At 43.3% G+C, this 14381-nt stretch overlaps 1 protein-coding gene across 1 annotated transcript in view; it reads left to right on the forward strand.

Annotated features, from left to right (window-relative positions):
- The first annotated feature begins 1178 nt into the window (after positions 1-1178).
- Positions 1179-14381, forward strand: part of Ankrd26 (ankyrin repeat domain containing 26) — a 34306-nt gene continuing 21103 nt past the window's right edge. The window contains exons 1-4 of the mRNA XM_052729496.1: positions 1179-1192; positions 1499-1658; positions 8107-8165; positions 8577-8676. Coding sequence (XP_052585456.1) covers positions 1179-1192; positions 1499-1658; positions 8107-8165; positions 8577-8676 — 333 coding nt within the window. The remainder of the gene's footprint in view (positions 1193-1498; positions 1659-8106; positions 8166-8576; positions 8677-14381) is intronic.

Raw genomic sequence — 14381 nt, forward strand, 5'->3', positions numbered from 1 at the left:
TGGTCACGTAGCTGGGGGAGCGGCCAGGAATTCTATCAGTCTTAACAAGCAAGAAATAAAAAGTAAACTGGAAACTCGTTACTGTGTACATAGCACCTCTTCCCCACACATAGATAAAAGTAATTCAAATTTCTATGCTGAAAATGTATTATTTTTTATTAAGTTAGTTAGTAAACCCTACTGTCTAAAATGGTATTTAAAAATGTGTATAAAGTCTATAATCATCCACAAGATGAACTGAAAATGTCATACAAAAAATGTTTAACAACACAATAGCATTGAGGTGTGGAGGAAACACACTGGGTTCTCAGCACTTGAAGGGCAGAGACGGGAGGCTCCATCACAACTAAGAGGCCAGTCTGAGCTATTGATCGAAATTCTGTCTCAGATACTATGTGGTAACAGGTATTAGACCTCATGATCCACTCTTAGAGCTAGCAATGCATGGTATTTGGAAAGTGTCCAGGGGTCAACATAACGTTTTGTGAAGATGGAATTTTATTTCTAGTAAATTTATAAACTAGCTCACAATTTTATAAACTAGTCTGTAAACCTGTAAACAGTAACTTATTCTAGTTTTTGGTTTTGTTTTGTTTTGGTTTTTGGGATGGTATCTCTCTACATAGCCCTGGAAGTCCTACCCTAGAACTCACTACATAGAACAGGCTGTCCTTGAACTTATAGAGACCTGCTTGCTTCTGCCTTCTGAGTGGGATTAATGGCATGTACTGCCACACCCAGCTAACAGTAACTTTTAAAAAATTATTTAATTTTAAATGATCTGGTCTGATTGAGGAGACTGTGGGGCCCAGGGCAGCTTGGCCACACCGCTGCCATGACAGGCTCAGTAGAAACCAGCCAGAGAGTAGGCCTGAGTTTTGGTTTACTGGCAGGCAACATCCGCTTCCAGGAAAAGTCATAAACTGGCACCACCCAAGAATGGGCCAATCAGCATTCAGGGTGAAAACACCTAACATTCCAACCATTACAGATATCACCAGATGTGCCTTAGCCCAGCACACACCTATCCCCTTTTGCCAAGACACAAACGTCAGCCAATCAGGGGTCCTGAAATTTGGAAATCCCCTCACTCCAACCTCTACTATGATAAAAACCCAACCCCAACCGGGCTAGGAGCTCTCTGATTGTACCTCTGCGTTGGACAGGCGTTAGGGGCCATGCGCAAGCTTGAGTAAAGCCTCTTTGCTTTTGCATGCGGGTTTGGTCTCCATGGTGATCTTTTAGGGGTCCCATCGATCTGGGCATAATAGAATGTGTAAAAAAGAACTTTCAAGTTGTCACTTTACTGGGAAATCCATAATATTAAGTAGAATTAGTTAGATGAGAAACTTAGCCATTGGCGGAATGCTTACATCTTTACCTCCCAAGCGTTAAGTCTTTTGGAAAAGTTCTAAGTGAGAAATGAACAAAATTGTACAGGGTAGTAATTAACATATGAATACACAGATGATTTCAATAAAAGCACTTTCAATTGCAGATTTGCCTCACACGAACAGAAGACTATGATAAATGCACAGTTGCCCGATAGCAACATGGAAAATTGGAGAACTGAAAGAGAGCAACACCTTGAGAAACTTGACGTGACACACCCTGGAGTGTGTCCTGGGGCAGAAACTGAGGAAAAGACTTGGAATGAGGTAAATTAATCTTTGGTAAAATCTCCTGTTTCTGACTTTGTTTCATCAGTATAACATATAATACTCTCTCCCTTTGACGCATATAGTTGTATTTTGCCTATGGACAGGGATACAACCTGAGAAACGTGTTTGGCAATTTCACTTGTGTCAACACCACAGTCCTGTGCTCACTCACACAAACCCTGTGCTTATATAATCCCTGTGTGCTACCATAGCACTATGTCCCGTAGTCTTGTGGGACCACTGTGTACATGTGGTCCATGGTGGACTGGAACATTCTGTGGCATGTGACATTTATTTAGACTTGAAACAAAATGTCATCTCATCCTAAAAGGAAATGACAAAGTTTTTGATTTCTGTTTGTTGTAAATCTTGGCATATAGTAGATGCTCAGCATATATTTTTCTGAATAACGGCATGAAAGGTAAGCGAAGGGCAACCCCTAGGATAAATGTCAGTTTAGGCATTTTTTATGCTAAAATAGGGCTTACTTAGCTTTGAAATTATGATGATGTTAGTTAAATGTTTTGTAATGTAATGTTAATTCCTGGTACTGTCTCTACCTGCATTAAAGAACTTCTTTTGTTCTTTGATAGACTCAACTGTCATTCAAACAATTGGAATCTAAATAATAGTCTTAGGGTTTCTATTGCTGTGAAGAGAACACCATACCATGGTGGGACATGACAGCATGCAGGCAGTCATGGTGCTGCAGAAGAAACTGAGAGTCCTACATCTTGAAGGCAATAGGAAGTGGTCTGAGACACTGGGTGGTATCTTGAACATATATGAGAACTCAGAGCCCATCTCCACAGTGACACACTTCCTCCAGTAGGATCAAATCTACTCCCAAAAGGCCATACCTCTTAATAGTGCCACTCTCTTTGGGGGCCATTTTCTTTCAAACCACCACATTCTACTCCCTGGCCCCAAAGGCTTATAGCCATATCATAATGCAAAAATGCATTCAGTCCAACTTCAAAGTCCCCATAGTCTATAATAGTCTCAAACTTATTTAAAAGTCTAAAGTGCAAAGTCTCTTCTGAGATTCATGCAATCTCTTAACTGTAATCCCTTGTAAAGCTAAAATAAAAAAGCAGATCATATACTTTCAGCATATAATGGCACATGAGATGTATTACCACTCCAAAACATAGAGAAGAGAGCATAGTGAAGAAATTCTGGACCAAAGCAAGACTGAAAACCTGCTGGGCAAACTCTTAACTCTGCTTCCCCATGTCTGAGGTCAAAGCACTCTTCAGATCTCCAATACCCTTCAGCTTTGTTGACTGCAACACACTTCTTTCTTCTGGGCTGCTTCTACTCCCTGTGAGCACCTTTCTTGGGAGGTATCCCAGGGCTCTAGCATCTCTATCATCTTGGGGTCTCCAAGGCAATCCAGGCTTCAACTTCATAGCTTCATTCAATGGCCTCTCTAGACCTCCATTCAGGGATACCCCTATAGACTGAAGTTTCTGGGTCCTGCCTGGTCCAGCCTAGTCCTGCCCAGGCAGAGCCGTTTTTATAAAATAATCACTCAGAGGCTTAATATTAATTACAAACTGTTTGGTCTATGGCTCAAGCTTATTGCTAGCTAGCTCTAACATCTTAACTTAGCCCATTTCTATTAATCTATGTATTGCCACGTGTCTTGTGGCTTTACCTGTGTTCTATTATATCTTGCTCCCCTGGCAGCTCGAAGTGTCTCCCCTGACTCCGCCTTTCTTCTCCCTGTATCTTTGCTTGGATTTCCTGCCTGGTGTTCCTTTTTTCCTCAAATATTTTTCCTTGCTCAGCTTGCTCCTTTTCATTCTATGTCTTCATCAGGGTTAGCACTAGGAACCACACAACAGAGTATATACTAAGCTATTTTGAGATTTCTTCTGCTAAGTGAATTAATCCAAAACTCTTCACTTTAGTTTCAGGCAAACTTTTTGGACAAGGTCAAAAAGCAGCCACATTCCTCACCAAAATATCACAAGAATGATCTCTAGGCAATATACTAAAATTCTTCTCTGAAACCTCTTGAGCCAGCCCCCCACAGTTCAAATCACCCTTAGCACCACTGTTGTTGAGAACAAAGAGCCTTGTGCACACAGATAAGCACTAGAGAAGCCAGGAAAGTTAGACCTCTTCAAAGGAAGGAGTGTGGAGCTGCTCTTCTTGGAATGCTAGGAATGATGTCCTTTTACACCCTGGTGAGCCTTTGCTGTCTGAGGAGACAGGCTCTGCGTTATCTCACGGAATTTATGGTTTTCCTTATCCAAGACCTTTCCCCTAAATCTTGAGCACCGCTCTCTTAGGAGAGATGTCACTTGTGCTTTACAGCAGCCTAAGTGACTTCTCTGTCATCTTAGGACCAGGCCAATCCTGACTCCCACAGTCATTGTGTTTACCTCGGTCAAACTCCCTAGACCCTGAATCTGGGGCACTATCTCTGAGTCAACAGTACCCATTCTTGTGAAAGAAGCCAGATGTACTTTGTAAGGAATCCCAATGTAAATGTGTCTTAATTTGTTGTGCACTTGGGACTGAGTTACTTGTTATCTGAATACCTTTTTCAAAAACTGAAATGATCTGGGCCAGATCTAGAAGTCCTGGTCTAGCACTGGTTATAATAAAATCGGGCTTAGCTGAGATTCTTTCTTGTCTCTTCGTGGATCATTTTTTCCCTGGCTGCTGTAAAGCCTGCAGGGGAACCACCACACACTGTCTTCCATGTCCCTACTGGTATGGCCCATTAAGCAGCGCTTAAAACCTTCCACTGCTTTCCTAACCCAAAGTACCAAAGCCCAATTTCCTCCAAACAAAAACATGATCAGGCCTGTCACACTAATGTCTTATTCCTGGTACCAACTTCTATCTTAGTTAGGGTTTCTCTTGCTGTGAAGAGACACCATGACCGTGGCAACTCTTATGAAGGAAAAACGTTTAATTGGAGTGGTTTGCTTATAGTTCAGAGGTTCAGTCCATTATCATCATGATGCAACATGGCAGTGTGCAGTCAGACATGGTGCTGGAGAAGTAGCTGAGAGTCTTACATCTTGCATGCAACAGGAAGTGGTCTGTTTCACTGGGCAGTATCTTGAGCATGTATGAGAACTCAGAGCAAACCTCCATAGTGACACACTTCCTCCAATAAGACCACACCCACTCCAATAAGGCCACACCTCCTAATAGTGCCATTCCCTTTGGGGGTCTTTTTTTTAAACCACTACAATAATATATGTGAGACTGTACTTGCTACTTAGTTTCAGCAAGGTTTTGTGTTTGTAGGTTGTGTTCTTGATTACATATTTAGATCCCATTAGCCCCTTAGTCCCTCAACCTTTTTTATTCTTTGAAAATCACCAATCTGTACATTGTGAATTTAATTCCAATGTTCTGAGTGTTTCATGTGGATAGAGTCATAAAATATCGAGACCATTACTTACTCCTTTTAGTTAGCACAGTACTTTTGGGATTCATCTTCATTTCTTTATGTCACTGTGTAGCGTCTCTTGTATGGCCAGGTATGGTGGCTCATATCTGTAATCCCAGCACTCAGGAGTCAGAAGAAGGAAGATAGGCTCAAGTTCAAAGCCAGTCTGGCATGCATAGTGAGTTCCTGGCCAGGGCTACTTAATGAGATCCTTTCTCAACACACAGACCCAGACACACAGACACACAGACACACAGACACACACACACACACACACACACACACACACACACACACACACACCCCATTGTGTGGATGCACCGTGTGCCTGTTCCTTGATTGATGGATTTTAGTTTGCTCCACTGTTCGGCTCCTGCTAATAATTCGGCTGTGAACGTTGCTCCACCAGCTCTGTAGACCTCTTCTTGTTCCTTGCTACAGGGTTTTGCCCTCCCAGTCAGCTGAATTCATGGCGCCATCTAGCTGCTTTTCCTCGTGCTGTTCTTTCCGTCTTTTCTGTATTTACTCATCTGGCCTCATTTATTTAGGAGTGGCTCACCATTTTCTCTTCCACGAAGCCTTCTCCAACTGGACTGATTGTCCAAAGTCCATCTAGAACTTGTCTGTTCAGAGCAGTTTATCCTTCAACTTTACATTGATTTAATTATTTCTGCGTGAGAAAAAATATTGTCTAAGTATAAATTAACTTGGGAGGAATATCAGATGATATATGATACTTTTCTTAAATAAACTAAAAACATATTTGCTTAAATTATAGGATAAAATCTATACCATACCTCTGTATCATACCAATAATTTTTCCTGAGAACAGAGTATAGTGAAGCTTTTATTTTCAATATATTCTGAGAAGTTTAATATAAAATCAAATGCACTTAATGAATAGGACATTGTTTAATTAAATGTTCCTGTTTGCCTCACAATGGGAAAATGAATACCTGCAGTCCTTCCTTTTGTAGCCAGAACTGGAGACTGCAGATGCTTAGCACATAACTGGTGGGTAAGCCCCTGCAGCAGCTTCTTTTATGCACTGTTCTGCAACACCTTAACACCCATGGGGGTGGCAAAGCAGCCTCACATGACAATGGTTGGGACAGACTGACCTTTGATTCTATAATAGCGTCCATCAGGGCTTTAGCCTACCTCTAGGTCATGTCACTTCCATGTCCCTATTCCAGCAGGTCCCATTGGCACCACCCTACACTATCACAGCCTGCTGAGTAGTCCTAAGATCCTGGAGGCATGGGCTATTCTCAGTAGGCAGGAGTACTACTGTCCAGTTGCTGTGTGGCTTCTTCTGTGGAGCTGTGACTAAATGTCTATTCACACCAGATACAACAACAATGATATACCAAAAGAACAATGCTGCCCAAGATGGGTTGTAATCAACATTGAGTTTTGGTGATCGCTGAAGAGGCACAGGGGACTTGGGCAGCTGCATCTCCAAAAAGCCCACCACAGCATAGTGACAGCTCAGATGTTCCCTGCACAGCATACAGGCAGCTCTGTGGAAGAGTCTTGTCTCCCCCAGGTATGGTTTGATCTCCTGGAGGGGCCCCCATGGGTCCTGTAAGTTTTGTGGGCATCCTGAGCCTAGTAATTTTCATGAGCCTCTAGAGTCTTGTGATCCCTACTCTCCTTCAGGAAGGAATGTTGCTATCCAGAGGAAACAGCTGCACAACACTGGTATAATTGGCCAAATTTCAGTAAGTACTAAGGATGCATTAGGGGCCTCATTCCTCATATGCTGCCACTTTCACTCAAGTAAGAAAGGACTCACCAGAAAGAGCTCTCCCCTTGCATATTAGGATATAAAATGTAATCTTGATGCTAATGCAGAATCAGATGGTTTTTTTTTTTTTTGTTTTTTTTGTTTTTTTTTGTTTTTGGTTTTTCGAGACAGGGTTTCTCTGTGTAGCTTTGCGCCTTTTCCTGGAACTCGCTTTGGAGACCAGGCTGGCCTCAAACTCACAGAGATCCGCCTGGCTCTGCCTCCCGAGTGCTGGAATTAAAGGCGTGCGCCACCACCACCCAGCCAGAATCAGATGTTATATGTAGCTTATAATATGCCATCTATATACTCCCCAACAATATCCTCGACAATCCAATGTAGTGGTTTCTATCAATATCTCCATATCATAGATGAAGCAACCAAGACAGAACATTAACTTTCTCAGGATCCCTCACCTCATAACTGTTGAGTTGAGATGGAGACCCAGGCATTGTGGCATCTGTGTAGATACTGTCCCTGAAAATGATCCCATGAGACATTGTGGTGGTTTAAATGAGAATGGCCCCCACAGGTTCATATATTTGAATGCTCAGTCATCAGGGAGTTCACTATTTGAGAAGGATTAGGAGGTGTGGCCTTGTTGGAGGAGGTGTGATATTGGGAGTGGGCTTTGAGGTTCCCAAAGCTCATGCTAGGCCCAGTCTGTCATGCCTGCCATCATGTTCACTGCTGTGAGAATGGACTAAATGTCTGAAACTGCAAGCGAGCTCTCAGTTAAATGCTTTCTTTTATAAGAGTTGCTGTGGTCATGGTGTCTCTTCACAATAATAGAACAGTGACTAAGATGTCATCTAAGGAATGCATCATGTTAGTTTTTATCATCACTGATATGGCTTCTCAAATTATAGTGAGGAGATGTTTGGAAGTAAAAATACAGATATATTATTTCCACATGGAATATACTCTATTTTACCAATTGTTTCAACTTGAGTATCTGATAAAATATAATTCAAAATTAATGATGTGTTTCAACATTAGTTCTGGGGTCATAAATATTTCTGGGAAAAGCCAGTTAGTGTGATATTGGTCTCTACAGATCACCAGATCCATGTAGCAGTAGATCTGCTAGCTCGTCAATTATAGCACAGAGTAACTGTGAACGACATGCAGAGGAAGGGTCTGTCTGTGCTCCAATGAAATCTGAGAAAGGAACACAAACACGAGATGGACCAGCTTGTACGTGTCTAACTGTAGCCTCTCCCTGTTCTTTGTTCTAGTTGCAAGAAGCACTGGAGATACTAAAAGCTGCTAAGATGATCTGTCATAGGATTCAGAGGTATAACTGCATGCAGCTTGCAAAGACAGCTGGAGTGTTTATGAGGCAGACAGAGTAGTGTGAGCAACACATCCACACGAGCAGAGGTGCATGTGTGTGAGGCCAGGGTAAATTTTCTGCTTCCAGTCCTTTGACTTGCATTACATACTTGCATGGGGGCGGGGAGGTAACTGAGTGGCAGAATGTATATTTGCATGCATAAGGCCCTTGTTTCATCCACATCCACAACAGTAAAAGGAGAAAGCAGCTATCCACACGATCTCTAAACTTCACAGCACAGCTAGGAAAATGATTCATCTATCACATATCTTGTTTTTCAAAGAATTTGCAAAATTGCTTTTACGACAATTATTTAGAAATTATGTGGTATTTAAAATTCACCTGTGAGAACAATTCCTTTAAAACATTTAGGATTGAACTTGAAAATTCCAACTTAATTCTCACAACTGAAAAGCAAGCAAGAGAAATGGAAGCTCTCTGGGAAAAACAGTTAAGCTCGGGAGCCGATGCGGTGAGTCAGTTTCACTGGTTTCTCCTTAATGTCATTGGTATGGAAAGAGATGCTGTTCTTTCTTGAGTAGTTTTCCATAGGAGTATGTTATTTGGTATGAAAAGGCATATTGATAAAAATATTTGTTTTAATTATGTTGCTACTATTATTTGTAGAGGTGCAAGACCTCTGGCTTTACAGTAATTGACTGAATTAATAAAAGAAATGATTTTGGTGTAATTTTAAATAAGAAATAGTGATGGTCCTGTTTTATATATCCAGCCACTGATGGGCACACCCGCTGACTTCCACATTTTGGTTGTTGTCCACAGTGCTGTTGGGACATTGTTGTGACTATGGCTGAGTCTCTGATAAAAGTTTTAAATAACTCTTACATTTAGTGGCGGCTAGATGGGGGGGGGGGGAGTCCTGGGTTTCCCTTAGTGCCGGATTCTCACAGTTAGCTTCTGTGCTAGCTTTGCTTCCTGTTGTTGACAAAACACAGACTGTGCGTGTCAGCCTGACACAAGCTGGAGTCATCAGAGAAAGGAGGCTCATCTGAGGGAAGGCCCCCATGAGATCCAACTGTAAGGCATTTTCCCAATTAGTGATCAATGTGGGAGGGCCCAGGCCACGGTGGGTGGTGCCATCCCTGGGCTGGTGGTCCTGGGTTCTGTAAGAAAGCAGGCTGAGCAAGTCGTGTGAAGCAAGTGAGTGAGCGGTGTCCTTCCGAGGCCCTGCTCCTGCCCTCAGGCTCCAGCCCTGCTTGAGTTCCTTTTCTGACTTCCTCCAATCTGGAAGGATAAGCCAAATTAATCCTTTCCTCCCCAACTTGCTTTTTGGTCATAGTGTTCCATCACGGCAATAGAGACCCTCACTGAGACATGGACCAAAGCCAACCTGGGGGAAAGCGTCTACTGCACCATGGAACTCCCAGTCACAGTCCATCACTGAGGGAAGTCAGGGCCAGAATTTAAGGCAGGAGCCTAAAGGCAGGGACTGAAGTAGAGGCATGGAGGAATGCTGCTTACTGATTGGCTCCCATGGCTTGCTCCGCTACATTTCTTAAGCAGCCCAGGCCCGCATGCCTAAGGGTGTTATACCCTCAGTTGGATGGGCCCACTTATGTCAATCAGCAATCAAGAAAACGCCCACAGACCTACCCCAAGCTAATCTGACTGTGAAATTCCTCTCTTGAAGTTTCCTCTTTCCAGATCTGTCAAGGTGACGACCGAAGCTAACTGTGACAGCTTTGGGGAATAAGTGACTTACGATTTCTACTCCTCATCAAGAACAAATATTAAGTCTTATAGAAGCCCTTTTTTGTGCCAGAGAATTGTCCTCCTCTCCCCTCCCCCTTTTGAGGTTTTAAAAAGGAAAGTTATGTCAGTGAAATAAAAAAAATAGACATGGTTTCTTGGTTGACTTGGACCTCATAGAGTAACCTAGTACTCCTAACGCTGACATTCATCTGTATCTGAGCTTCCTATCCATGTAACTGTCCATGTTCCGGAAAGGTGGATGTATTGTTAATCCCACCAGTTGAGAATAAGACCACTACCACAATTTAAAGCCAAATTTGAAGCAAGCTTTAATTAAATACTGGCCAGGTGGATGGACTCTACTGGGTTCATCTCCGGTTTCCCAGGAAAAAAAAATGGCCCCATGTCACAGTTTGCAGCTGCTTAAGTATTTCCCATCAGGTCCAAGCAGGGGCAAGCGTACATCCTGATGTGCCTCCAGCCTACATCGAATCTGGGCCAAGCATACATCCTGATGTATTTCCTGCCTGTGAACCTCCCGCCCACATGTAATCAAGCACACCCGGTGCAGATGGGTCGAACAAACTTGTTTAGGGGAGTGACAACATGTGCCTTGTTATCTCCCATAAACAGTAGCCTCTAACATTTCAGGAACTATCTGTCCTTAGGCAAGGGGCTTGCAAATCAGAGGCATTTTTGTTTCATGGATCTCTTAGGCATAGTAATTAAAACTTAAAATGTAACTTTGGTTTCCACAGTATCACTAGGATTGAAATATGATTGCTATACAATGAAAACTGTGTATCTATATACCAAGCTGAGCAGCATCCTGGCATCCGTGTTTTCCTTCCTGGAAGCTGACCCCTGTTGCATTGTGAACACTGAGAGGGCCAGGCAAATATCATGGCAGCCTGCCCTAATAATTCAGTTAAGAACTAGGCCTTGGTCCCTGCTTTTGGGGACTGAACAAGCAGTTTCTAAAGAAGAACCACGAACAAAGTGTAATATGGTGCAGGGGAGGGTTCGGTGGGTAGAGCCGAGATGCCCCTCAGCGGGTGAGTCAGCCACGCCATGCAGATGGTGGCGACTGGAGTGGAAAGTCACTCACACCCCGAGCACTGCATCCACGTGGAGAGAGGGTTTATTACAATAAAAAGATAGAGAGGGAAAGAGAAAAAGAGGGAAGGGAGGGAAAGTGGGGGTGCGCACACCTCACGCACGATGGGGAGGAGGGAAGGGGCAGAGAGAGCGAAGAGGAGGAGTTTTCTTCTTCAAGGGAGTCAGGAGGATTGGGCAGGTCCCCAAGGGGCGGGTCAGAATACTAACACAAAGGGCAGTCAATAACTGGTCCCCATGACACAGGGACAAAGGAGATAGGATGTAACAAGCCTGGGCCACTGAGCCAGCCCCCATAATCAACAGCTCAAGGTAATAGCCAAATAAGGACAAAGTCTGGGACTTATCCAGACCTGCTCAAATATGGAAAACCGTAGCCCTGACCAACTCCCAACTAACCATAGCCAATGAGCAGTTACTAACACGACTGCAACTCACATAAGCCAATCATATCTAAGATGAGCTTGCTTCCTTGGACACTCCCCTTAGTTAGGCTTAAAAGGAGCCCTCAATTCCCTGTCAGGGTCGTTGCCATCTTGTTTTTGTATGGGATGGTATGAAGACAGTGCAGACTCCATCTTAGGGTAGGGCCACCATCTTAGACCACCTGCTGTACTCAGTTCCAGGAAGGACCCCAGGAATGTGCCATGACAACTCGAACAGATACAGAGCAGTATGCTCCTGCAGCCATTCTGTCTGCGGTTTATGGCCCTTGAAGATATCCAGATAATCCTGCTGAGCAGCCCAGATAATCCTGCTCAGCAAATTGTGATTCCCAGCCAAAAGTCCAACCCAAGAGTTTCAAATGTGGTTTTGCTGAAAGTCTAGACCAACAGTTTAAAAAAAAAAAAAAAAATCACCTTGCCCCATATCCCTTCTACCCGACCCCAAGATGCCACAGCATGTAATTCCCAGCTTGTGGATTTTCCCTATAAAAACTCTCTACCCCTGGGCCCGCTGCCACTGCCACATTTCCCTCCATCTGCCCTGTGGTGGCCCAGTTTCGAACCCAGAAAATAAAAGGACCCTTATGTGCTTGCATCGGAAACTGGCTCCTTGGTAGTCTCTGGGGGTTTCACCAAACGGGTACAACAGTGGAAGGTTGGATAAGAAACGCTTTTGCTGATTGTATACATGATGGTGGTCTTTTGTGGGGCTTCGCCAGGACTTTAACAAGCACCACATTGGACTAATGAAGCAGTTGCTCTCTGTAATGGTTCACGTTGGTCACCAACTTGATAGGCTCTTTAATGCCCTAGGAGACAAACCTCTGTACATCCTGTGAGGCATTGTGTTGACTAGGTTAACTGAAGTGGGAAGACCTGTCCTAAAGGGGGCAGCACCCTTACAGGGTGGCATCCTAGATTACATACAAAGGAGAGAGCGAGCTGGCCACCGTTCTTGCTCCCTAACTATGGATACAATGTGACCAAGGGCCTCAGGATCCTTCCCCTGTCTTCCCTGACATGATGGACTGAACATTCAGAATGTAAGCTAGCATAAGTCCTTTTTTCTTTAAGTTGCCTTTGTCAGGACATTTTATAATAGCAAGGGGGAAAGTAACTAATACACCCTCACTATTTTATTTAAGTTTTAATAGCTAGAAATATCCAGACCCATTATACAGACACATCAGTGGAGGGACATTTGTGTCCACTGTTCCTGATGTTCTTGTGGGGTTCCTGGGCTGAGGGGCAAACACTTACCTGCTGAGTCATCTCTTCAGCTGTTTCCTTTCCTTCCCCTCCCCTTCCATCCCCTCCCCCCCACTTTCAAAACAATAGCCTATTTTTGTATCTGAGTTCTTTTCTCCGCCCACTCCCGCACTGGAGAACTCCCAATACCCAAAGCCCTCTCTTATTTTCCTGGGTCTCTCTCAACCCAGACCAGCAAGCTACGGTATGCTTGCTAAGCTGGTTCTTAAGGACTTTGGCTGTCCCATGAAAAATCGGGTTCTGTGCAACTTGAAAAGCTACGTTTGCAAATCCTTTAGAGGTGAACTTCGCCTCTTGGGCTTCCTAGGAAGTGGTTCTAGAACATCGCTGTGAGAATTCTGAAACCCCAGAACCCGTCATGGATTAAGGAACACTCTAAATCCTTAGGATTTAGCTATGAGAGGTTTTATAGTCACTATCACAGTTTCATCTTTAGACCCCATGTTCCCTGGATTGGGTGTTATCTCAGAAGCCATTTATTTTAGCTTTGTGTGTCAGTTGACATGTGGGGAGGACAAACAAGAAACAGGTATTTGAGTCAGCAAGACCAGGCTCTTCGCTCAATCATCGCTCTTCAGCTCAGTTTGCATGTGGATTTGCTCTCAGCGCTGTGTAGCAAGATCATCCCTTAGTCAGCCTTCAAGCCCTTCTAGTCAATCTCCTGATGCACCAGCCGGCATCTGCTATCATCCCTGAAACCCCTGTGGCTTCCATCCTTCTTTCGTCCCAAGGTATACCACACTTAGCTTGTATTTTTTTTAATGTTTAATTTTCTAAAATTATTTTTGTAATTTCTCACACGTATACATTGCGTAATGACCACTCTGACCCTCACCTCTCTCCCCATCCCCTCTTCTCCCTCCCTACAAATCTCCTTCTCACATTCCTGTATATCCATTTGTTTTATGACTCTGTAAGATTAACTAGGGCCATTTGTGACCATGAGTTGGAGCCTGGTGGGCTCAGCAGGTTGCAGTGTTTGTGACTAAAATTTCTGGATTGACAGACTGCAACCCACAGAACCAGGGAGGCTACATAGCAGGGGTGGACCCTAGGATGACTGTCGCTTATAATAAGTTTTGGTTTTACTCAATTACTGGGCAAGCCTCAATGAAACATTTCACTATTAGGATAAGCATTTATACTGTATCAAGCTGATAATAGAAAATTAAATTTAAAAAAAATTCTGGATTGATTTTATTATTTTTGGAACTATGAGATTACACAGGAGCTAACACAAGGCAATTTATGGCTGAAGATGCAACTCAGTTCGTCTAGTTTGTGCCAAGGTCAGTTTTCAAGGCACAGCAATCCACACCCCCACAGAAACCACACACATACACACACACACACACACACACACACACACACACACACACACACACACACAGAGATGGTGTGCATGTGCAAAGAATGCAGCACAGATATTTATTAGTCATATTTAATATAGTTGATACTGAAGAAAAGTATTTTAAACTCCAGTAGTGTTTTTCTTTGAGTTTTTTTTTTAGTAGCATTCAGAGAAACTGTGACATTTTCACATACATATGTCATTATCCGTTATTGCTATTTCTCCATATCCCACCGCCTTCCCTGTGTCCCTTTAAATCTTTTTGCTGGCCATTTTATTTTC

The sequence above is a fragment of the Peromyscus californicus genome, unplaced genomic scaffold (genome assembly GCF_007827085.1).
Source record: "Peromyscus californicus insignis strain IS unplaced genomic scaffold, ASM782708v3 Scaffold_8__1_contigs__length_139910024, whole genome shotgun sequence".
Taxonomy (NCBI): Eukaryota; Metazoa; Chordata; class Mammalia; order Rodentia; family Cricetidae; genus Peromyscus; species Peromyscus californicus.